The sequence below is a fragment of the Musa acuminata genome, chromosome BXJ2-4 (genome assembly GCF_036884655.1).
Source record: "Musa acuminata AAA Group cultivar baxijiao chromosome BXJ2-4, Cavendish_Baxijiao_AAA, whole genome shotgun sequence".
NCBI lineage: Eukaryota > Viridiplantae > Streptophyta > Magnoliopsida > Zingiberales > Musaceae > Musa > Musa acuminata.
The window spans coordinates 37956937-37983497 of NC_088341.1; the positions used below are offsets into that span (position 1 = coordinate 37956937).

General features: G+C 35.1%; 2 protein-coding genes across 10 annotated transcripts; one reads left to right on the plus strand and one right to left on the minus strand.

Annotated features, from left to right (window-relative positions):
- Positions 1-68: 68 nt before the first annotated feature.
- LOC135610714 (serine/arginine-rich splicing factor SR34A-like) lies at positions 69-7148 on the minus strand. 5 transcript variants are annotated; one of them, XM_065105548.1, is made up of 16 exons: positions 7067-7148; positions 6406-6447; positions 6261-6340; positions 6109-6180; positions 5849-5958; positions 4481-4546; positions 4326-4400; positions 4141-4249; positions 3987-4033; positions 3852-3909; positions 2465-2514; positions 2325-2381; positions 1322-1407; positions 1039-1125; positions 887-923; positions 69-284 (listed from the first exon to the last, which is right to left on the minus strand). In XM_065105548.1, exons 5-15 carry the CDS (start codon positions 5933-5935, stop codon positions 896-898), a joined length of 750 nt encoding a protein of 249 aa, XP_064961620.1. In that variant the 5' UTR covers positions 5936-5958; positions 6109-6180; positions 6261-6340; positions 6406-6447; positions 7067-7148; the 3' UTR covers positions 69-284; positions 887-895. The 5 variants fall into 5 exon arrangements, with proteins under 5 accessions (XP_064961620.1, XP_064961619.1, XP_064961622.1 ...); XM_065105547.1 differs by lacking the exons at positions 6109-6180; positions 6261-6340 and having other exon boundaries at positions 7067-7145; XM_065105550.1 differs by lacking the exons at positions 6109-6180; positions 6261-6340 and having other exon boundaries at positions 7091-7136.
- Positions 7149-11178: 4030 nt separating this feature from the next.
- On the plus strand, positions 11179-25067 carry LOC135610715 (kinesin-like protein KIN-14I). 5 transcript variants are annotated; one of them, XM_065105553.1, is made up of 24 exons: positions 11179-11516; positions 12012-12254; positions 13305-13377; positions 14930-15061; positions 15313-15551; positions 15682-16009; positions 17381-17480; positions 17603-17784; positions 17884-17999; positions 18094-18196; positions 18964-19116; positions 19203-19349; positions 19470-19670; positions 19875-20039; positions 20131-20301; positions 20460-20597; positions 20770-20964; positions 21118-21244; positions 21343-21545; positions 21715-21897; positions 22676-22771; positions 23041-23238; positions 23922-24193; positions 24644-25067. In XM_065105553.1, the coding sequence occupies exons 2-24, from the start codon at positions 12100-12102 to the stop codon at positions 24834-24836; spliced, it is 3870 nt and encodes a 1289-aa protein (XP_064961625.1). In that variant the 5' UTR covers positions 11179-11516; positions 12012-12099; the 3' UTR covers positions 24837-25067. The 5 variants fall into 5 exon arrangements, with proteins under 5 accessions (XP_064961625.1, XP_064961629.1, XP_064961626.1 ...); XM_065105554.1 differs by having other exon boundaries at positions 11194-11516; positions 12018-12254; XM_065105555.1 differs by lacking the exons at positions 11179-11516; positions 12012-12254 and adding an exon at positions 12982-13099.
- The last annotated feature ends 1494 nt before the right edge of the window (positions 25068-26561 follow it).

The window sequence follows — 26561 nt, forward strand, 5'->3', positions numbered from 1 at the left end:
ATTTCTAGGGACAACCATAAACTTCGCTTAAGTTGACATGTAAAAACCTCAGGAGATCACACAGAACAGTCGACAAAGTTTGATCCACCATTTTAAAGGGAAAACAAACACAAAGAAGTGATTCAGCCATCCTTGTGCGCAAGCTCTTATACATAGAATTCAAAACAGTAATACCTCAAACTAAACTTCATGCATAGAGTGAAGCAACGCAGTAGGTTGGAGAGCATTAAACGGATGAAGGTTTCAGACCCGCAACTGGAGACTCTATGGAGTAGTCGTGAAACCTGGAGAAAAAAAAATGTATCTGTTTAAAGGCCTTTTTTTGAGACCAAGATGTACAAAGTGTAGGCATAGAATGCATAACAGCTATAAAACCAACCAACTGGAACTTTAATATTAGGCAAAAGTGCCTGTTTAAAGAAATCCTTTTGTACTCGTACCACCACAATTTTCTTTGTTTTTCTAAGATGAATTACACCAGCATAAGAATAGTTAGCAATTCAGGGAACTGCATGTAGTGAGCATATATCAAAATCAAAGTAATTTGTTATGGTACCAGCTAGATACAGCAAAGAAAAAAGTAACTAATCCACGGGGTTGTCCAACAAGCTTAATAAATCCTCGTTAAATGCACGCAAGAAGGAATAATAGCTATGAAGAAAATTTCAGTTGATAATCTGGTGGTAACACTCTGTGTTGATTGTTGATTTCCAATTCAAAAAATGCATCACAAGCCTATTTGTTTATGTTAATCCTAATTTGTTCTCCTTATCATGCTTTCATCTATTATCTATATTAAATGAGAGAGGCATCATGTCTTTTAAAATCCATGAATACACTAAATATGATTTTTCACTCAACTACAGTTCAGCATTTTAAAGAATACCTGGCATAGTCAGCCTGACTTTGATCTAGACCTTGATCTGTATGTACAACACAAAATGTTGGTTGGAGTAAAATGAAAGATACAATAATGTTAAATTTATAGAAAATTAACATAAAACACAGAAAAACATATCAATTTTTACATTAAATTACCTTGACATTCTGGCTGGAGACACAGATCTGGGTCTTGGAGATGCAGACTTGGATACTGATCGTGATAGAGGCCGTTCAATTGATTTGCTAAAGAAAACAGAAAATCGAAAATCAGTTACATTACATAAAGATTATTTGGAGTTGCATCTACTAGGACCATAGGAGATGTAAAGATATTCTTAATCTCTAAATGCAACCAATTACTTGTACTAGCTTTAAACAATAAGTGCAAGTTTAAGGAGGATCCTTAGAAGCGAAGCAATAAATAAAACTCAAGATTTACCTCCGACTCCGTCTAGGGCCTCTGCTTCTGCTGCGGCTTCGGCTTTGGCTTCGACTCTTTGACATACTTCTCTCGTAGCTTTTTACCTAGAAAAACAAGGGGCAAATGAAATAGAAAACGAATGGGGTACACTTGTTAAATCAAATTATAGAATTTATACTGTCAAATTGTTATTAATTTCTAATAATCAAATAATTATTTAGTAAAAAATAGCAGACAATTAAAAGTCTGTTAAGTCGGATAAAAATTTCAGGGGAAAATCATCCAAGCAAGTAAAGTAGTATGCAGATGTGAAATCTCAGCAAAATCAGCCTTAACAATATGACAAACTGTGTCGGCATATGTCACTTTGTGAGCATTTCAGTTGTAACCGGATATTGATTCTGTATAGTTTTTGTTTGTTCTTGTTTGTACCTGTTTAAGACTATGCCGAACTACTTGTATCAATGCACTTCCATGTCTTACTTGGACCCAAGCCAATAATATCATGATTTGACATAAAAAATTTTGCACAAATATATTTTTTCTTATTGTTCTGCAAACATACCTTTATTTTTATTTTTTACATTTATTTTCCTTATTTTTTAACATTTTTATTCTTATTTTTCTTATAAATTTTTTTTTGCTTGTTATTCCCACAAATATCTATTTTACAAATATAACCGTGAAATCCCAATCTATGGTGCATTATAAGCTGGTTACTACTGGATATCCCAATCTATATCAACTTGGAATAGGTGATGTGCAACTAGTTGTATATTTAATTGAAACACTGGAACATAAAGTCCGACAACATTCAATATTCACATGGTAAGAGAAGACAAAAAGTCCTAGGATTTTGTCCAATATGTTTATCCCTCTACTCAACATAATGAGAAGCAGATTTTGCTAAATCAAGTTCCTATATGACAGTTAATAGGTATTGAAAATAAGCAAAATGTAATAACTGTTTCATTGTTACTTTATTTCGTAATTCACACCCAAGATTTTTGATAGAACATACCCGAATATAGGACCTCGAAAAGGGATTTCTAAACTCAGTGTCATCAAGTTTCCTTATCTGGAAAGCAAAAAAGAACAATAGGAAGCCATCGATAACATGCATTCTTAAAAGAATGACAAATGGCCAAGCAGGCAACTTACTGCATATTTCATGTCTTCATAATTAGTATAATCAACCAAACCCATCGCACCTGGAAAAATAAAAGCAATTTTTTATGCAACATTGATGCATGCAGCATAAGTAGGTGATGGAGATGGCACAACTAGCAAATAAATGAGAAAACAAGCAAGGAGAGATCCCAGGTTGAACAATCAGCAAACCCTGACAGGTGCTGTTGGATCGAGTGATAAAAGAGATTAGCTGGTTGATCAACCATGTCAATTAAATATGGCATAAAGGTGTTTCAGCTTTGGATTTGTCTGCAAATTGTGATAGATTATGGATGCATATCATATGCCTGTCTTCATGTGTAATATTATAAACAAAAGGACAACCATATGTGGACTAGGTTTGATTCTGTTGTATACATGATGTAGCAATAATGTGATTATTTTATGCTCTCCAGCTATAATTCCACAGGGAGTACAGACTACTATTTACGGTCATAAAATGGTGATGTTGCCTCCTAACACGACAAGAAGAGTGGAGAGCAAAAGGGTACAGACTACTATTTATCTTTAAAAAAAACCCCTGATCTTGGAAAATTCTCAGCATTATATATTCTCATGCATATATCATTGAGAAAGAAGAACATAATAAGGGCCAACCGTATGGCAGCAAATGCTGGGTATACTTCAGTTATCCAACAATTTTTGCTGATTCTGATCACTAATTTTAAGTGATAAACATAACCTAGTAGTTTATTATCAATTATCCTAAACAAATACCGAACATCCTCGCTTGTCCTAGTCAAATTTAATCAATTTTTTTTGGTGGAGTTGTATCCACATATTATCTGAAACAAAGGAATGTCTAGTTTAAGTAACAGGTGGAACCAATTTAGTCCTTTTCTAAATTCAGGATGACCGACTGAAAAAGGATCTTTAGTTAAAATTATTTTAAGAGCTCTGGTTGGCTGCATAAAGTGAGTTTGTCCTTGGGACATTTGCAGACATCCCTTCATTATTTCTCCTCATTCTATTCAACTCGTGGTCCCCTTCCTCTCTTCTTTATTCTTCTTGGTCTCCTATCTCTTATACCATGCTGTCTGTTTCATCTGCTGCATCTATAATCCTTTGGAGCTAACAATGAGAAAATAAATTTAGGAAATTATTTAGTGCAGCATAAACTATGACAAGGTCACTCAAATGAGCGTCCAATGCATGTCTGACAACTGCCAAACATAAACATATAAAGGGAAAAAGTGCATATGCAGGCAAGCATTCAGGAGTTCTCTATTTTTTTCATCACTGACACTAAAATGGTGAAAAAACTGTAAAAATTAAATGTGACCTTCGTTTATTATGTCACATTTGCAAATGTTATCATAAATTCACAGTGAAACACTAAAATGATTTCAGAACCTACCATCACCATCACGGAAAACTTGCGCAAAACATACATCTCCAGCCTTCCTCATATGATCCTGAGATGTCAGGAGGTGTAAAACACGGAAAAATGGAAACAACAATCTATAAGGTATCCCCTAAGAAGTTTACACACCTTCAGATCCTGCCATGAAGCTGAAGAAGGAAGTCCCTTCACAATTACTGCAGAAGTTGAGATGTGTTACATATTTCAGAACCTTAGCATAAAAGATTACTATGATGAATTAGCAAGAGATACGACAATATGTTATGAAATTATTATTAATCACCTCGAAATTCAGAACGGTGTGAAACTCCAAATTTGCTGCCTCCACTCCCATGGCGACCACCTCGTCCAACCGAAACTGACTGTCCTCTGCCACCATGGGCTAGCTCAACCTTTATTGAAAAAGGATCAATAAATTGAAAGTTGATTGCACACATGGTCCACAAACATAATAGATAATTTTAATACCCTAAGACGGTGCCCATCAAAGTTGTAGCCATCGCGACCCCTGACTGCATCTTCAGCATCTCGTGAACTTTCAAACTAAATAAAAAACAGTTTGAATTATAGAACTTAGAAGCCTAAAAATGTAATATAACAAATTCCACATTAATAAAATTTACCTCAACAAAACAATAACCAGGAGGGCGAGGTGGATTCTTCAATTGAATTTCCACTACGTGGCCATACTATAACAAGAACAAGTTAACATATCAAAAGTAATGATGGTTGAACCTTCTAAGACACACAACATTATTGCAATAAACAACATAATTTAATTAACAAATCCAGAAGAGTAAAGCCACATGCATATTTCAAAAAATTATACCGTCAAAATTGACTGCATGATCAGCAATAACTCACATCAGAATCAAATTCTTGGATGTTTAACAATTAAGTGATCTACTCAAAATTTCAAATGGAACGTGTTTTGCATGATCAAATAACTCATATCTAATTATTCTTGTAGGCAAAAATCATATGCAAAAACATGTCAACAAACTAAAAACTGCAATGCTCTGCTCCTACATATCAGATTGTAGAACTAAAAATCCAATACTTCATGGTACAACACCTGCTTTAAATTGATCCATCATTGTGAACAATAACCTACCTGAATCCTTGCACCAAATCTGTCTGCAATTTGGCGAGTGTCAAAAAATTGTAAAACAAGAATTAGCTGCCCCATATTATATGGACAACTTTTGGATCGAAGGAAGCCTCGATTGGTATGAAATGATGTATCAATATGTTGGGGATTAAATTATTAGATAGGACCATGGTTACAAATATCCGTTGAACCAGTACATACCAACCGTATTTACTGATCCTTAGTTGGACTGGTGCTAGAGGTACAGTCGGCATTCAATTTTTATTATATTTTTCCACTGACGATAAATGGCACAGGAGTTACCACTCAATATATTGATGGTGACCAAAACTTTAATCCTCGAGGACGACATTAAACAAAGTAACTCATTGCCCCTCCAACTGCTTCATAATTAGAACTTGCTAACCCTACCTGGTTACTGAATATACAATGCACAAAAATATGGACCAGGTTTGATTGAGTTGGTCCAGCATTGGTCCTGTCCTCCCCATAAAATATAGGTGATATATACTTCTCACAGTCGTATGTATCAGAAGTAGTGACCTGATCCTACAAAATATATATGCACCAAAAGTCCAAAACTGCCATGCCAATGCAGCAATTCAAAAATTACATGTATAGCATGTATGAACTAAACTTTTCTGGTACATGGCTAGAAGTGTGACAAGAGGCCTCTGAGAGTGTCATATTATGCTAGCAGATGGATAGTGTTTGGTTGGGCTGGAGCATGAATAAAATAATTTAACCAGGTACTAAATAGCAAAGAATGCAGAGCAAAAGTCCGAATAAAAATCAATAATTGGAGAAATTCATAGATTTATCAAATAAATAAGAGAACTAACGAGCAATGAGCATCTGACAAATAGGTTGTAATTCAAACCTTGTAAAATAAATCTTCAACTTCTGATTCTCGTATGTCTATAGGAAGGTTGCCCACATAAATGGTACGACTCAACCGAGCACTCATGATCAGCACTAAAGATGTAAACCCTGTAAAAGAGAAGGTTCAGACGCAACAAGCCAAACATCAAATCCATGTTTTTTAGTTTCTTGCTTCCATGGTAATGTTGATTCTTCAGAGCGACAAGGACCCATGTTGATATTAAAGTTGAGAAAAAAAGTCCAAACTGTGAGGCAAACCAATAAAGCAACTCTTGATGCGAATGGTGCTCCCCAAGCTCCATTGCCCAAGCACTCCAAAAGGCTCCACAGCTATAATCAATTGAAATTATATGTTGGATAAACCATCCACTTTAGTTCTCCTTTGTGAATGCCAGAACCTCTCAAAGTACCTAAAACTCCAAATAGATTCCTCCCACTCCTCTATAGCCCTATTGACAGCTCCAAAGCTCACATTTCCAGCATCCATCATCTATCATAAAGGATTTGTGGTTGTTACAACATACAGTAAGGTTTGAAATAGATCTACGCATTTACCTTTTGAGATTCCTTCAATAAAGAGCACTGATGGAACAAGACCTGGAATAAGTATAATAAAAAAAGACTTAGTCTACCTCTGGTTTAGCCATCGTCACTAATAGTTCCATAGGACGGTGAGACAAAGAACAAACATGCAAACAGTCAAAGTGTTTCATGTACAATGTTGACATAAATAACCACACAATATATTGTTGCTAATTGCATCTCAGATACAAATAAATAAAATTCTAACTTAACCAAAGATATGTAAGGAGGAAGGAGTGGACAGAGCTCGTAATGTCCAAAAAATTGACGAACAGATGGACCAAAACAGAACATAAGAAGTTAAAACCAAAACTGCTTCACTATATAATTAGCTTCTCGGGACAAAAATGGGGAAAGAAATAAACCCTAAAACAATCGACCTTAAGAACCTAACAGTTCCAAAGCGTAGATCTAACATCGATTGCAGAGACACCAAAGGCAATTCGATCAGATCGAGCATCGGCAGAGAACAAATCGCTGGGGAAACTAAATCAGATGTATATGAGATGACAGACGGCAAGAGGAGACACCAAAGGCAATTCGATCAGATCAAGCATCGGCAGAGAACAAATCGCCGAGGAAACTAAATCAGATGTATATGAGATGACAGACGGCAAGAGGTGAGAGGGCAAACCAAAAGAGGAATTGACGAGACGACCTGACGAGCTCCGTTTCGCCGAACCCTACCCTGCGAGCGAGCGAGCATCCCGGAGGAGCGGGCAATTTATAGCAAGTGTGGGCGTGCCGAGTCGACCTAGTGATATCGTGACAAACACGTGACTCTAAGCAACAAATTTGGACCTTAAGCCGCACAGAAAGCCCAGCCCAACCCACATGCTAATTTGAACCATCGACGTCTCACGATTTAACCCACGAAGATATATATATATATATATAGGGCATTCGAGTACTTTTACTTTTCTACACGGAGATTTCCCTTTTTCATATTTCTTAAAAAATATTTTTTTATTTATTATAAACTTTAAAATGCCTAAATATTAGAAAACTATAACTGGTATATTACTGATTATATTATTTTATATTTTTTAACATATTTATTTTTTTGACATCTACCTACAAAACACTGTAAATCTATCCAAAAACATTACGATTGAGATAAACAAACTCAAAATTCAATAGAAAAACATCCACATACAAAAATAAAGTTTAAAATATACATTATTATTAGTTTAATAATTAATCTATAATTAAATATAAAAACTTTTATATCAATTATAGCGACTTTCTAAAAAATATTATAAATATATATAAGAATATTATAACTAAAGAATTTAACCAATTACACCTTAAGCTAACATCTACTTGTATTGCTTGAGTTATTAGAGGCATCTTGGAGATTATGACAAACAGATACCTCATTGAGAATATATACATATATATATTTATATTTATATATATATGTATACATATATATAGGGATCAATATCTGATTATCTTCATGTGATACGTCCTATCTCTCGTAATGCATCACTATGGAAAGGGTATAAGTATCTGTATATTTTAATTTGTGATATAGTTTTCTTTTTTGTTTTTAGTAATAAGAAGTTGGATAATGTGTTAAGTTGCACTCATGTTGACAGATAAATCAATTTTTTCTTCATAAATCGGGAAATGAGGCAAAGGGAAATATTTTATTAATATTTCTTTCATTAAAAACAATGATAAACTAATGTTAGAGGAAGGGCGAGTTTGATATTAATGTCATGATCAGTGATCCTTTATAGATCGTTGATTTATGGGAGCCCACCCAATCCACTGTCGCTTAAGAAAAGCCTCTTAACCAGACTCGTTTAAGGGTGGCGTGAGCTTGATCTGCTGTATGTCTCCATCAGCAGCCATAATTAGCTCTCAGCCTTGTCTTAGTAACTCGTTCCTTCCAGTCTTACACAGCCGAATGTTGGATCAAGAAGAGAGAGGCTCGCGAGGGATGAAGACAAACGTCACATCTCAACGCTTCTCGTGTCGGTCAACTAATACAACTTCTCGTGTGGGCCCCACACGCTGAAAGAGGGCCCACTACTAGATAAAAACACTGAACCAAATCATAAGATTTTGGATCGGCAAAATGATGTGGGGGTGAATTTCCATAAAAATATGAAAACATTGATGCATAAAATATTATGGACGATTTTTTAATAAAATATTTATATATTTGGATATTTTTAATTAATATTTTTTTTTCTTAAATAGCATCTCTAATTCAAAAAAATATCTAAATTATTTTTATTTTTTCATCAATTTATAATATTTTAAATTTATTATAGTGTTTTGATTACCATAATAAGAACACCATAAAGTATACTTAAAAACAAGACTTATTTAAAAATATTATAAATAATCAAGATGATAAAAATATGATATCATATTATTGTATGAACAATAACATGATACTTGAAGTTTTTTTTTTTAATTAGATCAATCGATGAAGTGAACTGATTCATTGTTATATGAGTTATGATATTTTTGAATGATATTATAGTGTTTTTATCATTTTTCTAAATCAACTTTTTGGTCTGTTTTTGTTCCTAAACCAAAAAAATGGCTTATATTAAACATAACTAATAACGATAACTTAGTTTATGTTAACTTTTGAATTAGTCATAGTATTTTTATATAATAATATTTTTATCGGTGTGTCAAAAATACTATATTCCTATTGAAAAATATTATAATTAGTATGACAATAGACTAATTCACATTAAAATCAACCCAATGTGAACGGGCAAAGTTTTTCTAGAGGAAAAAAAAAAAGGAAAATTGATAGGAAAAAAAAGATAATTATTATATACTTTTCCATAATCTGTCCTAATGATTAGTATACATTCTTATTATATAATATATAATGTAATATATCAATTTAATTTGGAGATTAACTTTATTTACGCAGCAGACGGGCACGTGCTCTTCTTGACCAAAGGAAGCCGGCCGCGGCCGGACGGCGACGAGGAGGGGTTGCATGGCCAGGTCGAGAGGGGCTGAAATATTCGTGTGATGATCACCTAAAGCCGGCCGCGGCCGGACCGGGATGGGGGTGCTTGGCCAGGTCGATAGCGGCTGAAATATTCGTGTGATGATCACCTGATCGACTGTCTACGTGCGTCACGTCAGCCTCTCTTCTTGTCTCGTCTTTGGCTCTACCTCGAACACCAAACACAACTGTGCACTCCACGTTGTCGAGCATGGGGAATTATTCGCCTATTATTCTTTGTAGTACAATCATTAGCCGAGCTAATAAGACTCCAACTAAGATCTAATAATTACCTAACTGTATTTTCTACCGAGACATAATATATCATAAGTTATGTGTCTCAAGTTTGAATTCATATATACATCATTTAATGTAGTAATGATATTTTTTTTATCACTCAAAACACTGTATAATTATATATTTATTATCAAAATATTATTATATATATATATATATTTTTTGCACCGTATATGCTTATATATACTTATCAAATAAAAATCAAGTTTACTAAATTCGACTCATCACCCCTCAAAACTTATCATACTGAGTATGAATGATCATTTACTAATTGCTTATGATCATTATTACTTAAAAAGTATATATATTTTTAAATAATAAATAATGAAGACAGAATTTTAGCATAAAATATTACGATAAATTATTAAAATCTTTATCAGCTAAGCTAGCTGACACATTCACTTTAATAGTTATAATATCACAATGAGTTTTTAAAATATATTAATATAAAATTAATATATAACTAATAATCTATATTAGTCAAGGAAGATTAATTAGAATGTTATGCATATATTTTTTTAATATTTTAAAGGTATATATTATAAACTTAAATGTAAGAGGATAAGACTGTAAATTGTAAAAAAAATTAATTATTAAAATATTTTTACTAATTTATAGTATTTATAATAATATTTATAATATTTTATCAATGATTTGAAAATAATATAAAGGTTATTGAAAAATATACATGTTATTTTATCTCTTTGGTTATCATTGTTCATAACTATTATAATATTATATTTTTAATCTTATAATTACTTTAATTGAGATTATAAGCCTATTTAGATCATTTATAATATTCGAAGTATGTTTTATAGTGTTTTCGTTGTGGTGATCAAAATATTATAACAAAAGAAATTTTTTTTCAGAAGTAATTTAGATATTTTTTAGATTAAAAATACTATCTGAGAGAAAAAAATAAAATGAGAGTATTGATATATAAATCTAAAATGTGAGCATTTTTTAGAAACTGTCTGAAACTATGTGCAGTATATATATATATATGTGTGTGTGTATATATGTATATATGTATACATATATACACATACACACACATATATATATATATATATATACACACATATATATATATATATATATATATATATATAATTTAAGACAAGCCTTAATAATAACATCAAGTCAAAACAAAGAGGGGAGATCTCAAGCACGTTCAAATTCTGAAGTGCACGAATCCAGGGTTTTTTGTTTTCGTGTTGCTCGACCGCGGAGATGCTGAGCCGAATGAAGCCCTCACCGTGCACCGAGAGTCCTATTCGCTGATATATGAAAATACGATGACGTGGTACTCTTGGATTCGCTGGGTGGACTCCGGGTATGCAAAATCATGGAATCAAACATGGGCATTTTGAAAACCATGTTTCCGTTTTTTGTTTTCTAAAACATTAGTCTTTTATTTTAGCAAACGAAAAAGACGTCGTCTCCTTCGTGTCCTCTCTCTCTCCCACTCCTTCCCACTCCCTCTCCCTCTCCCTGTGATTTCTTTAATCCTCGTGAGCCCCCAACGCCATCCCTCGCCTACTTTTTCTTCACCTCCTCGATTCCCATCCGTCTTTTTAATGCCTTCGGATTAGATCTCGTCACGGGAGAGGAGACAGAGAAGAGAGAACAACAGGAAGCCGGCAGCAGCAGCAGCTTCGGGAGGAGGAAGAAGAAGAATCCGATGATGACGACCAGTTAAGGTTTAGCGTTCCGTATCACGTGGTTTGCTCGGTTGTTATCTTGGCGGCTGGTCGACTTCGTGCTGACCACATTCCCCTGATTTCTCCACTTACAGGTGATCTCTTGTTTTCCGTCTCACATTCGGTTCTTCTCGGTTCTCATCGTTGGATTCCCCTGATTTTATTTGATCTGAAGCTTTTCTAGTCATGTTTTGTCGGCCGATGTTTCTTTCTCGTGGTGTCCTTGACATCACCAGAATGTACATGGTGGGGAAAGATCAAAGAGTTCCAGTTCTCTAGAATAATTATTTCGCTGCCGTAGAGGAGTTTTACTCTCTTCAGTCTTAGAAAACTGTTGCATAGGATTCTCTTTCTTGGCCAAAATTGCATAAAGATTGGATTTTGCATGCTGAAAAACCCTCGTACATGTCTATCCCCACCTTTTTTTGAGGCCAAAAAGGGGCCCCTCTTTTTTCCATCAACTTTTTCTCACGGTAGAATTCTTGTTTTGGAAGTCAAGGTATGATGTAGATTTTGTATGAAGACACTTTTGCTCGTTGGAATGCTCAATCCAACATGACTTTTATATTGATCTTTGTATTGGTTCCAAGATTTAGAAAAAAGAGGGGGTGCAAGAAGGTTAGTTGCGGTGCATTAGGAGGAAGTGTGTGGAAAGTCTGTTGCTCTTGATCCACAGAAATGAATGTCGGCAGTCTGCCCATGGCAGCCCAGGGTGCTAGGGCAAGCCAATCATCCTTCAACTCCAGCAATGGGAATGCAACGCCTTTGCATACTTCTGCTGCCAGCGTAAACGGGGATGGATATGACAGCGACGGATCTTATTTTGCTCCTCCGTAAGTTTAAACTTCTTGGTTGTTTGTTCCACAAACTGTGGAATTAGATAAAGATTGCTTTCATTGTTTTGGTAGTACTGACCTGCATTCTCTGATGGCTTAATGCTAGATGCGTAAGAACATTAAACCAGAAACCTTCTCACCTGACTTTTCAGTTGTGCATCTGCAATAAAAATGCCTTGGTGGAATGGGGCTATCCTAAAAAGTTGAACAGGACTATCTTGAGAAGTTCACCACATTGATAGACTTCCAACCTAATTTTCTATCTACGGGAAGCACACATGTTAATCTTACACTCATAAACTTTGAAGCGTGTAGGATCTATTTGTTTTTATTTCATCACTATGTATGAGTTTTAAACCCATACTTTGATGATGTCTTGTCTGACTACCACCATCCAATTTTAGATACAGTGCCAAATGTTGATTTCTAGAAAATCATGGTAATACCAAAACCTTTATTTTACTTTAAATGTATAGATGATGAGAAGATTTATTTTACATTAGGAAAACTCAGCCTTAATTGCTCTTAACATGATATATGTACCTTCACATTTTTCATTTATTTTGGGGACACATCTTCATATCTGTAGCTCCATGGATGTTTTCCTTTATTCTCTACTTTCTCCATCTGTTTGAACTACTGAATTTAAGGTCAAAATCCTTAAATAATCTATTATGTGACATAACAATTAGTTCATTAATGCTAATACAAATTAATATGTTAGAAATGGAAAAAAAAGGAAGCCCAATACACGAGGCTCCTGCCAATGAAGGGTTTGGAGAGGGTCAATGCACGTAACATGCAAGCAAAGAGGCTGCTTTATGATTCGGGTACTTGCTTAGGTAGGTCTCAAAGGAGCAAATTTACACTCATCTCATTGTTTTGTCAGTGGGTGATGCCTAGCGTTCATTTTCTGTTCATGGTCACTTGGACACGTCCTTGTATTTTCCATAATTTATATGGTCATCGTAGAGTAGAACATAAGAGAAGCTGCACTAAAATTTTCCATTGTTTCATATGCTTATTCTTTGACTATTGCTTTTGTAGTACCCCAAGGACCCTATCAATGTCCATACCAGCTGATCTTGCTGGTGCTATAACTTTGATCGATAGGTTTCAGGTATGCATTTGAACCTTCACTGGTTCTCAGCAATTATCTCTGACTGACAAGGATCATATATGCATATAAACATTGATCTTTCCTTCAAATCTTGTTTTCATTTAATTAGACTTGTTTTTTGTGAACTTTAAGCCAAGGGAAAATATTTTTCTTGGAATGGATACTTACTAATTACAGCTAAACATTCTACATATCAGCATACTTATTTATAATATCCATATTGACAAGTATATGGTCATGTATGCTTGGACAAGAATTTCAAAATGTGAAGTTATGTCAAAAATTTATCGAGAGATTTGTCAAATAGAGGATACTCAAACCACACAGGTGCAAAATTTTGCCTTTTGTTTGTGGTTGTTAAAAGACATTATGATCAATATTATCAAATATCAATTATGCTAATCCCATAGTAATGGATTCCTTTGGTATCATATTATAAATTGTCATTATTTGCCCTCTCCAGAATTTGACTGATCTGAACACTATTACTTCGATCATAGTTAACAATATGATGAACGAGGGGAATAATTACAAATTCATCATAGAGAAGATTCTTTTTCTCTGACTTATTAGGTTTTTAAATTAAATTATATCTGGTAGTTTGAAAAATAAAGGTAATTCTAAAGCCAAAATATCATATTACTTTATTCTCTTTATGTAGTGTTTGTATCATGCATATGACTAATGTACCATGATATGTATAATGATTCTGTGATGCTGCATGTTTCATCTTCCCAATGAAGTTGGGTATGTGCAATTTGGCTGGCGATTTTCTTACATTGCTTAGCCCAGAAAGTTCTCTTTCTGGATTTAGTGCATGTTTCCAAAGAAACATATTTTATATGTTAACTGGCTACCTTGTGTAGCTCATATAGGCAACCATTACAAAAAACCACCAAAGTCATCCTTCACTTTGTCTATGTCTAAATCCTGCAAGTGATCTTGATCCATATTCGGATAATATATTTCTCATTCATCCTAGTTTCTTGCATTACGTAGTATTGTAATTTTAGTCATTCATAAAACTCACCAGTTCTATTTTCTTTTTCCTTTTCCAGAAAACAAGCTTTTTGACTTGTTATTTTTATCCTTTTTTATCACTAGTTGTTCTCTATCCTGATTCAACATTTGCCTTTGGTTTTTCAACTACACATGATTTCTTCACGAGGTGTGCATACTATTTGGTGCTAACTTCATGACACTAGAAATATCCTTGATTTTCATGCATTCTTCATGCAACTGAATGGATCTTTGCACTAGTTCTTTTTGATAGTTGTGAGCTTCTTGGAAAGTAGGCTCATTTGGCTTTTAACAGCTTTTGTTTTGAGTAAAATGCGCTAATATATTTTCAATCATTTGACAGCAAATTAATCAGTATTAATTGTGGGCCAAAGCATTTATGTTATGGAACTTCTTATTGCATGTCTCATGCTAAATGTGTTCAAATTGCCTTGTAGCTTTGGTCCCCACAAAAGATGACCACTAGTTATATAAGGTTTCTTTTGCTTGTCTTGTATTCCATCATTATCTCAGTTTTGCCCTCTCTTCATAGGTAGAGGGGTTTTTGAAATCAATGCAAAAGCAGATGCAGTCTGCCGGAAAACGTGGATTTTTCTCTAAAAAATCTGTTGGCCCTCAAGTTCGTGAAAAGTATACATTGGAAGATATGCTGTGCTTTCAAAAGGTGACACATCTTCTTTCTATATATGGCTGCTTTGATAAAACACTTACAATTAGGTTTATCAGTTGCTGTGCAGAATTCTGATTATGCATGTGTGTGTGTGTGTGGGTGCATGTGTGTGCGGGTGCATCGGTGTGTGCATGGGTGCATGCTTGCATTTACATGCGCTTGTGTGTGTGAAGTGAGAGATAGATACAATATAGCCTGTTTTGTGCTTCTTAGAACATACTAAAATTTGTTACATATTTTGGCAGGATCCAATCCCAACTTCTCTGCTTAAAATAGACAATGACTTAGTAAGCCGTTCCATAAAGTTGTTCCTGTTGATTTTGAAGTACATGGGGATTGATTCTTCAGATAAAATAACTCCATTGAGTGTTGAAGAGTGTACAGAGCTTGTTGCAAAAATTTATAAGCACTGTTTAAAGCGTTCTGAACTTCGAGATGAGCTTTTTGTTCAAATCTCAAAGCAAACTCGCAATAATCCTGATAGGTAAGCTATACATGAGACGTTGGGATGTTACAAACATTCATTGGTTTCCTCCTCCATAAGTATGCTGCCTGTCAACATCATATCACTATCAGCTCACAATTCCATGGTATTGCTATATTTATGTCTGCAGAGATTCTCTAATAAAATCTTGGGAACTCATGTATCTATGTGCTTCTGCCATGCCTCCAAGCAAGGATATTGGAGCATATTTATCAGAATATATTCATTATGTAGCTCATGGGATGAACAATGAACCTGAAGTTCATGTCCTTGCTTTAAATACATTGAATGCATTGAAGCATTCAGTAAAAGCAGGACCGAGACTTACAATACCTACACATGAGGAGATTGAAGCTCTGTTAACTGGCAAGAAGCTTACAACAATAGTGTTTTTCCTAGACGAAACTTTTGAAGAAATTATTTATGACATGGCAACAACTGTTGCTGATGCTGTGGAGGTACAGAATGATTCTTGTTGCTTTCCTTTTTCTTAATAAACTGTATATCTACTTACAGTTACATATGCAAAATTTACTTTATTATGCTCTTAGGTTGGCCACCTGTTTACTTTTGTTTAATATCTATGTTGCATTTTCAGCCAAGTATGAAAGAGATGTGAAGAATCTACTATTGATGATGAAAAACACAAATGCTGTGAACATTGGCATGCAAGCATATTTTTCAGATTGGTATACTGAAATTTCTTAGGAAACAATAAATTTATATTTTTGCCGGTATCACCTTGTTTGATATAAGATGATGTAATTCTCTAAGGTTGCTTGCTCCTCTTCGACTTGAGTGCCAATGGTTTGAGTCCTGGAAATAACACTCACCCATAAGTAAGCCTGTATACTTTGACCCTCTCAAGACTGCAAATTGCAGAAATCCTGTGCAATGGGCTGCCTAAACACAAATATCCCAGTAAGGTGCAACATATTGATTAGTTGAAGTGACCTCATTGGATTTGTCCTATTATGCACGTACATTTGTTTTTACATTTTCCCCCAACAACACTATAACATCTAGGCTTGGCAACCCTTTAATGACCATTTTTATACTTCAGAATTTTCCTGCTAAAACAAAAAGTTCTTTGCCAAATGCACTCATGTTTTGTCAACTTTTGAGCAACTGCTCTGTGATTGTATACCTTTCAGATGGAGGCAACATATCCAGTGGATACATTTTATGCTTGATGCATTCTCATGCAGTCATGCACTCATGCTAAATATAAAAAAACTGCAATGTGCTTGTTGACTAATACAATTGATTTTTTTCTTCATCAGGTAAATGAAAAAATGAGTAGAATTTAAGTAATAGCTGTAACATTACTTAATTGTTTTTCCAAACACATCTTAAATGTGGCCTAGATCCTTCACAATCTCCCTACTGGCTTTAATTGGTTAGAGTTGTCAGACCACTTCAGCATTTTGTTGCCTGAATATATATCAAGCACTTACTCTCTGTCAAATGTTCCAGCAAGAAAGCCTAGAGAAGGATGTTAAGAAACATTCATCTAAAAATTGTTAGACCTAACATGACTGGAAAAGTTCTAAAGGATTAGTAAATGAATTAAGGAAGAACCAGTGAGTTATTAGCTATTCCAAATTTCTAAGATCTATACCCATAAAAGCAGCAATTGCCTAGGAAGCAGCATGTTAACTGCATTTCCTGTAATTTCCTTGGCTTTTTGGTTGGTTGTAATCTAAGTCCATGTGATCTTTGGCAACGTACGGGCCTAAAATAATCGTTCTTCTATCATCAGAAAAAGATCAGTTTTTGTATTGAGTTATTTTTGAGGTTCTTGATGATGAAATGTGATTTTCCTTTAGGAAATTGCAGGAATCATCAAACTCTCAGTTTATTCGAGTTTCAGTCTATTTGAGTGCCGAAAAGTTGTCAATGGTTCAAAGTGTGCTGATTCTGGCAATGGTAATTATTATTGCAAGGAAGTTCTATGATAGCAAAGAAAAAGTTGAATCTAAGATGCTTATTGTCTATGGTCTTTTTTTTGCACTATTAATGTGAGTGGCTATGTATTCTTTTGCATGCAGAGGAATATTTAGCCTTAGATGATAACAAGTATGTTAGTGATTTGCTGGCTGAATTCAAGGCAGCTAAGGATCGTACTAAAGGAGAGATTTCACACTGCAAACTTATATTCAAAAAACGATTATTTCGGGAATCAGACGAAACTGTAGCTGATCCAATGTTTGTTCAGCTGTCTTATGTACAGGTATCAGACATTTTGCCTGAGACACGAACAATTGCTGAAGTGTAATTCTTATGATCATGCCATCGCTTTATTTACCTTGATATTTTCCTTTTATTGCAGTTACAACATGATTATATGCTAGGAAACTATCCTGTTGGGAGGGATGATGCTGCACAATTATCTGCTTTACAGATTTTGGTTGAGGTTGGGAGCATGCAACATCCGGGATCATGTGTGTGAGTGTCTGAATTACCTTATTGTTCAAGTCACTTCTGTGGAGTTTGCTTTTGGTTGAAATGTTAGATTTTAGATGTTCTTTGTGATTTGCAGTGAATGGTTTTCACTTCTTGAAAGGTTTCTGCCTAGACAAATTGCTATTACACGTGCAAAGGGAGACTGGGAGCTTGATATTATTTCCCGCTATCGGTTAATGGTAAGCATTGAACTTTCGGTGGTAATAATTGAAATATTACTTCATATCAAGGTCTGCCATACCGAAGCGTACTGCCCGTACCGGTCCGACAGGTTACCGGTACGCGGACCGCCCGGTACCGCTACAGTGCTACATTATGAAAAAAAATATAAAATTGTTCGGTACACCAGGGTGTACTGCTCGGTACGCCCTGATGTACCGCCCGGTACACTGGTACCATACCGTACCGAGCCTGGGTCGAAACACCGGTACGGTACGGTACGGCGAACCTTGCTTCATATATGAAGCTTGTTTGATGACAGTTATTCTATCAAGTTTTTCCTTGTTAAATTATCTTTGGACTAATATATGGCAAGTTTCTCTCTTCCATAGAGTTGCTTTTTGCTAGGAATTTTGCATCAATTTGCAGAAGTCAAAACCAAAACAGGAGATGGCTGTAAAATTCTTTTGAAATTCCATAGAACCTTCCTCTTCAGTTATTACTGTCTGTTCAAATTGATGGGTAAAGGCTTAAATGATATACGTTGATTGTATTTTTTTTCTTCTTATGTGCAGATGTTTATTGTTCATGTGTATATGTCTTATGTGCTGATTAAAGTTGTGACTGAGGATCATTCATGCACATATGAGTAGCACATATTAATACATCATTTATTCGACATTCAATATTATGTGGTGAAATTTTTTTGGAATATCTTTGCCAAAACTTTATTCAGTTATAAATTTTTATGATTTTGGAACTTATTTCAATTTATTGATTCATGCAGGAGCATATGTCAAAGGATGATGCTAAACATCAGTTCCTTAGAATTCTAAGGACTCTTCCTTATGGAAATTCTGTCTTTTTTAGTGTGCGGAAGATAGATGATCCTATTGGTCTTTTACCTGGACGGATTGTTTTAGGAATCAATAAGCGTGGGGTTAGTTGCAATTTGGACTATACTTTGGTGCTTCCAAGCTACCATAATTGGGTGACTTAAAAAGCAAACTGTGTTTATGGTTTTAGGTTCATTTTTTCCGCCCAGTTCCAAAAGAGTATTTGCACTCTGCAGAACTAAGAGATATTATGCAATTTGGTAGTAGCAATACTGCTGTTTTTTTCAAGATGAGGGTCGCTGGCATCCTTCACATTTTTCAGTTCGAAACTAAGCAGGTTCAGGCATATCCATGTGTTTCATTTTTTACTCTTAACTTATCTTGGATTCTTTTTTGGGTCTTCATCTTATTTATTTTTTTCTTTAATCGCACATTGGTTCTGCACTTAAATTTTCAGGGTGAGGAAATATGTGTTGCTCTTCAGACACATATAAATGATGTGATGCTTCGTCGATATGCAAAAGCTCGCTCTGCTACCAGTGGAGTTAATCATGGTGATTTTTCTCAAGCAATAAGAACTCCAAGCTTAGATATATATGAAAAACGTTTACAAGACCTGTCTGGAGCTGTTGAAGAATCTAAAAAGTATACAGATCATGTAAGTAATCACATGTTTTCTTTTTTTCTGTGTATTTTTAATGGCTGTAATCCATATTGTCCATTTTGTTTGCTCACTCAACTTTTTACTTTTTCCTCCAGAACTTTAAAGGAATTTTCATGTAACTCAACTTTTATTAAGCAATAAACTCATATTCATATATATATATATATATATATATATATATTTATTTATTTATTGTAGTTGTTGGAAGAATTGTGTATGAGGGAGAAACAAGAGCTGGAGATGCAGGAGGAACTGGAAAGGCTGAAAGAATCATTGAGGTCAGAGAGGCAATGTCTAAGAGATGTTACTTATGACTGTGACAATCTTAAAGCACTTTGTGATGAAAAAGATTCTTCTTTGCAGGTTATGTCCTGGTGAACTAACAATTTAGCTGCCTTTTCCTAATTGATGTTGCTTTGTGACTCATGCTTCTGTCATGTACTCTTACAATTAGGCTGCATTGCTGGATAAAAGTATTCTGGAGTCTGCATTAGCAAGAGTGAGCATCCAAGAACATATTATGGATGAGACCAATCATGAGATGGAACCTGTAAATGTATCTAATAAACAAAGGAAAAATACATTAACAGTGGGGAGTATGAAGACTGATCATGTTGACACCGAAGTATGTATGTCTGATTACTTTTCAGAGGGTCTATTAGGATTCGGTTCTTGCTATTCACCTTATGTAAATTTTAAGGCGAGAATTTTATTTGTTCTGAAAGATCTTTCACTTTGAAGATGATAATATGGGTATTTTTTTCTCTGATGATCTTTACAAAGACATTAAGAACACAGGAGGATCTGAATGCATGTATGAAGGAGTTACATGCGTCAGAAGAAAGTTATAAAATTATGCTGAACGAGAAATCTGTGCTTGAACAAAAGGTCCAAATGCATGAGACGAAGAAAAACGATGAGGTATTTAGTATCTGCTTTTACTTTCTTCTAGATTATGTTCACTTCTATATGCTAACTCAGTAACCTTGTAAACATTAAATATTGGATGTGTTTTTATAATTAAACAACCTTTTTTATATAAGTGCAATAACTGTGCTTATTTTTCCTTGAACTTATGTCTTGTAAAATGCAGAAGAGTGCACTGGAAAAGAACTTCAAAGAGGAACGAAGAAAGCTCAAGGCACATGTTAAAGAACTGGAGCAAAAATTGGAGCGTGTTACACAGGACTTTGATGTTGCTCACGTTACTCTTACAATGAGAAACAGAGAACTAGATGATTTACAGAATAATTCAAAAGAGTTGGAGGAATTACGTGAATGGAAGGCGGTACGTATATTATAGTATATCACATTTCTTTTCTTACAAAAGATAATCTGCGATATTCTCTCAAGATTTTTTTATTTGGAAATGCTTTTCATATTTGTAAGTTCTATACTGAGAAAATTTAAATCTGCATTTCACTTTTAATCATTATTATAGGATATTGATAGAAAGAACGAACAAACTGCTGCTATTTTAAAGAAACAGGGGGCGCAACTCATTGAGCTAGAGGCACTTTATAAGGAAGAGCAAATTTTACGGAAGAGATACTATAATATGATTGAAGGTTTTTATGGCGATCTCCAGTTTTTTATGGAAGCTCTTTCTGTTAGTTATTTTATTTTCTCACAATAATAAACTTTTGCTTATCTTTTGACTTGACAGATATGAAAGGCAAAATAAGAGTGTTTTGTCGTTTGCGTCCTCTAAATGAGAAGGAGATTGCTGAAGGACAAAAGCAAATAATTGTCAGTCCTGATGAATTTACAATTGCACATCCGTGGAAGGATGAAAAATCAAAGCAACATATTTATGATTGTGTGTTTGATCAAAGTGCTTCACAGGATGAAGTTTTTGAGGATACCAAGGTAAGTTGCAGTTAAACTTATTGTGAAGTTTCAAAGTTCAATTTACAAACAAATTGCTGAATGATCATTGTGAACATATTTTCCTGCACATCTTTCTTTTCACATCTAAATAATGTTTACTTTCTTGTTGTGTGTCACTGTGTTGATTGGTAATGTAATCAATATGCAGTATCTGGTACAATCTGCAGTTGATGGTTATAATGTTTGCATATTTGCATATGGGCAAACTGGTTCTGGAAAGACTTTTACAATCTATGGTTCAGAAAGTAATCCAGGGATTACTCCAAGGGCAACTGCTGAACTTTTTAGAGTTATAAAGCATGATAGCAGCAAGTATTCCTTTTCCTTGAAGGTGAGTGCACAGTCCAATTCTTGCATTTCTGACGTTGTTTTTATGTTCTGAATTCTCTCCTGCTTGGTGTATTCCAGATATGAAATAGAAGTGTTAGTCACTATGGGGCTTCATTTGGTTCATGAAATTGGGATGGTTATTTGTTAAATACACAGGAATTATTTTTCGATTTATTCTCATTTTTGTTTCTTTAAAATTTTTTGTTCCAGATAATCATTAGTTGTAAGAGACAAGTTATTTAGTCACTGGTATTAAGTTGGCTTGACAAATGAGTCATCTTTACCCGAACAATTATTGAACTCCATAACTGACAAAGATAACAAGTGTCCGTGGTACCGGTAGCGGTGGCAGGTCCTGGGGACAAAAGAGTTCGAGCCCGGGGATGATGGTCATGTTGGCAGCAGAGTAGGTGGAGGCTACAAGTTGTAATTTCACACTTTTTAGCATCAACTAGTCTCTTTCCTGATTGTTTCATCCATAAACTAATATATTCACTTCTTCTCTGATCTAGAATAGATTGACATTTCATGTCTTTAGCCGAAGGCTAAATCTATCTTGAAATTTTTCTAAGCATCATTTCTGTCATAGCTACGTTAAGTATGTTAAGGCATATGGAGAAATTGTCTCTCACATCCCACTTTGACAGATTCTTTCCCACAGATAAATGTAATGAAGTTTAACTATTTGATTTAATGGTTTAAGTTGTTAAACTTTCTTTTTCAAGCACTTTATTCTCTTTATTTAATATATTATCACATTTTCCTTGATGTAATTCCAGGCATATATGGTGGAACTGTATCAGGACACTCTCGTGGATCTCTTACTACCAAAAAATGCCAAACGCCTAAAGTTGGAAATAAAAAAGGACACAAAGGTAACATCATACTTCCATCTTTGGTGCTTGAATTGTAACACAAAACATCCTCCAATTCTCATTAGAGAAATAGGTGATGATACTGATAGAACATGCAGATAGAGAACTCTATGCAACACTATCTCCAAGTTTCTAAGGCAGCTTAGGAAAACGTTGCAATAACGAAATGAACATTCTGTGTCCCATAACTATGTCACTTTGTAATACTGGAAATTGCTTATAATTTAGATTGATGTTTCTGAAATTTGTTATTGTTCTTGATTCTTCAGGGCTTGGTCTCGATTGAAAATGCAACAATTATGCAGATCTCTAACTTTGATGAACTAAGGGCTATTATCTCTAGAGGGTCTGAGCAACGACATACTGCTGGGACTCACATGAATGATGAAAGTTCAAGATCACATTTAATACTATCAATAATCATTGAAAGCACCAACCTTCAGACTCAATCTCTTGCTAGAGGAAAGGTATGCACTTTTTAGAGAAGCTTTAAGTTGTTGAGAGTCAACAATGATCAGCAAGTCGATGATAAGTCTGTCACTTTATAACAGCATAAAAAACATTGCTTGATAACCATAGTAGAAAATCTCTTAGAGTTGCAAAGAAGATTTCTCTTTTCATTGTACCAACCGCTTCAGTACATACTTTTTCAGATACATCACAAACTATGCTGCAAATGTTCATTGTCTTATCGTTATGTTCGTAAAGATATTTCAGTTAACTTACCCCTTGGACACACTTTTAGTGGCATTGCTTTGCTATGTCCAATCATTTTCCTTTTCAGAAGCTTTTTGTTTTGCCATCCTCACTAGTAGAACAAAACTTTCTCTGGCATTACTTGTATTATGGACTTGATTTGTTTTTGTGACCAACAGATTAACATCCTTTCTTTTCTTTAAGCATATGTTATGAGGCACCTACTGGGTCACTTAACAAGAACCTTTTTTTTACTTTGTTGGGCAATTTATTTACTCATCAACTGTTTCCTTGATAATTTAGTTGCTGATTTCTGTGAAGAGCAAACATTTAATCATGTATCTGGCTGACAGACTAAAATGGGCTATTTTGTTGTGGTTGTGTTATATAAGTTTTTATTATTAGTTAAGTTCAGCTCATATTGTCTTAAGCGAACTATTTCTGTTGTCCACAGATTAGCTTTGTAGACCTTGCTGGTTCTGAAAGGGTTAAGAAGTCTGGCTCCTTGGGGAACCAGCTGAAAGAAGCTCAAAGTATCAATAAGTCCCTCTCGGCTCTAGCGGATGTGATTGGTGCATTATGTTCTGATGGACAACATATACCATATAGGAACCATAAATTGACAATGCTCATGAGTGACTCTCTTGGTGGCAATGCAAAGACTCTAATGTTTGTGAATGTGTCTCCAGCAGAATCAAACTTGGAAGAAACATATAATTCCCTGATGTATGTATTCTCTTTGTTCACTTTTTTTTGTTGGTATTCTAAACATGTCATTGTTTTGAGTTTTGCGACATGTCTTCTTTTACTTCACATTCTGCAGAAAACACCACTGATGTTATTTGGTTGATTCAGCAACACAAGAACAGATAGGTTGCATTTTATCCTGCAAGTTGGAATTAGGCACATGTTATGAATTGAAAACTGTGCTCCACTCTTACTGCATCTTAAAATTAGTCTATTTTTCCATTCTTATCTATGTAAAATTGCATTTATCATGTGTGCACGTGCTTACTCAGTCACATACCATGCAGATAGTATGTCAACATATTTTGTATGTTAGTAATCATAATTAGTATACATAATTTGACATGCTTTTCATCCTTCTGTCGCCTTTGGTATTATAACTCCATTCAGCATCTTAGTTCCTAGTGTCTGACCTATTTGTTCTTGCAGGTATGCATCAAGAGTACGATCAATTATAAACGAGCCAAGCAAGAATGTTTCTTCCAAAGAGATTGCACGATTAAAGAAGTTGGTAGCTTACTGGAAAGATCAAGCAGGAAAACGAGGCGACGATGAAGAACTAGGAGAGATCCAAGAAGAGCGGCATGCAAAAGACCGACCAGATGGCCGACTCGAGATGTAGCATTGACAAAAATGGAGGAGATTCGAGATCGCTGCACTTATTTTGATGTGAAATCATGGCTTGCAAATTGTGGCTCAACTGTGCCAGCAGCACATGTACAATGGTTTTCTGCAGTAAGTTGATGTACAGTGTATTTTTGGACCTCAATCTATAAGAAAAAGCTCTTCAAGAGATAGTTTTATGTAATATTGTTCATCATTATAATCGTTTTAACATCGATTGTTCCTCTCACTTCTTTTTTAGATTTTCTTCTGCATAGTTGATGGATAAAGTCAGGATTACTAATTTCTTCTTGAAGCAAGTCCAAGTAAATGAGGGCGTGTATCAATCAAGTTCAGTGCATTTAAAGTTAGTAAGATCTTATTATCACACCGAGCTGATGTTCCAAAGCTGGTAGGGTCAGCCATGAATTCAACTTTATTTTCTTATAAACCTGACTTGCTTTCAAGCTACAAAAATATGAGAATATTTTTTTAAATATAATAATATTTATTTTCTCTTTCAGCCTTAAAATAAATAAAAAATATTAAAATATCCTCGAATGATTTCGTAGGAAAGAAACAGTTGAGGATATTTCGGTATATTTAAGGTTGGAAAGGCCTCATTAGTGAGTGGAACCGATCGACGGTTCGGTTTTCGTTTTTTTCTATGGGATTGACCGGTCCAATTTGGGTTTGATAAATTGTGATTTTGGTCTGATCTGTGAAGAGATTCGAATCGTTTGCATTGCTGAGAATCGTCAGTTAAGAACCGCCAAAATTCCACTCGAGTTGCCCGCGACGCGGAAGGACACGTGCGGGGATCGTGACTATAAATGGCCGGGAGAAGGTATTTGAGACGGCCGCTCATTTTTTAATCCGCCTCTTTCGCTCTCTGGTTTTGATCGCGCGCGGGTGTTCGTTTGCAGAGGAGTGGAGCGGCGGCGTTAGAGTAGCGGCAGTATACGAGGATCGAAGTTGTACAAGGTGAACCCCTCGACCCCCCCCGAACAGCGGCGGAAACTTGCAGCTCTTCAATCCCTCATCAGCAGTTATATACTCATCCTTTATCGACAGTCTTTCTTCTTGATACCTTGTTGATTGATCGACGGTGGTCTTATAGGGTTTCTCGTTTCTTGACAATATCTCCCGAGGACGATCGAGGCCGTTGATCTCTTGGTAAGGGTTTCTCACCCGATTAGTGGTAGAGCTGTCCTGTCTTCTTTCACCGCTTGGTTCTATCACCTGAAGATTCAAGATCTTGTAGAAGTCGCCCTCATTATCATTCTTACTCGTTAAACATGACTAGGGTGGTTCTTGTTGCGGTTTTGCCAAAAAATTGTCGATGGTGGTATAAACTAGATTATTGTTGTTATGCCTGTTGATATCATAATCACATCAATTATCTGGAAATTTTAGCATCATTTATTTTATTCGGGGCCTTTTAATGAACTTTGCCTGAATTAGGATTCCTTACATCTATTTGTTACGGCGAGATCGGCATAATTAATATTTATACCTTTCTGTTTCTTCCGCCCGATCTTATTATGCTTCTCAGTGAAGGTGCATTAAATGAGTTCAAAATTCATTCCCAATTGGAGGAGAATGTTTACGGTTGATTATAACGTATAAGCAGTGTGTGCATATACCTTAGGCATCACAAGCAAATTTTATTGCCTAAAGATCCTGAACACCCTGATATATTTGTTGTGACATTGACCGATATTTGTGGTATCCTTTTCAACAC

Excerpts from the sequence above, each read along its gene's own strand:
- LOC135610714 (XM_065105548.1), bottom strand. The coding sequence starts at position 5,935 with ATGAGTGCTCGGTTGAGTCGTACCATTTATGTGGGCAACCTTCCTATA. Across the intron at positions 4,034-4,140 it reads ACACCGTTCTGAATTTCGAG|TAATTGTGAAGGGACTTCCT; the intron begins GTGATTAATAAT and ends CAACTTCTGCAG. Across the intron at positions 3,910-3,986 it reads CTTCATGGCAGGATCTGAAG|GATCATATGAGGAAGGCTGG; the intron begins GTGTGTAAACTT and ends CTGACATCTCAG.
- LOC135610715 (XM_065105553.1), top strand. The coding sequence starts at position 12,100 with ATGAATGTCGGCAGTCTGCCCATGGCAGCCCAGGGTGCTAGGGCAAGC. Across the intron at positions 19,350-19,469 it reads TTCAGTTCGAAACTAAGCAG|GGTGAGGAAATATGTGTTGC; the intron begins GTTCAGGCATAT and ends TTAAATTTTCAG. Across the intron at positions 22,772-23,040 it reads AAATAAAAAAGGACACAAAG|GGCTTGGTCTCGATTGAAAA; the intron begins GTAACATCATAC and ends TTGATTCTTCAG.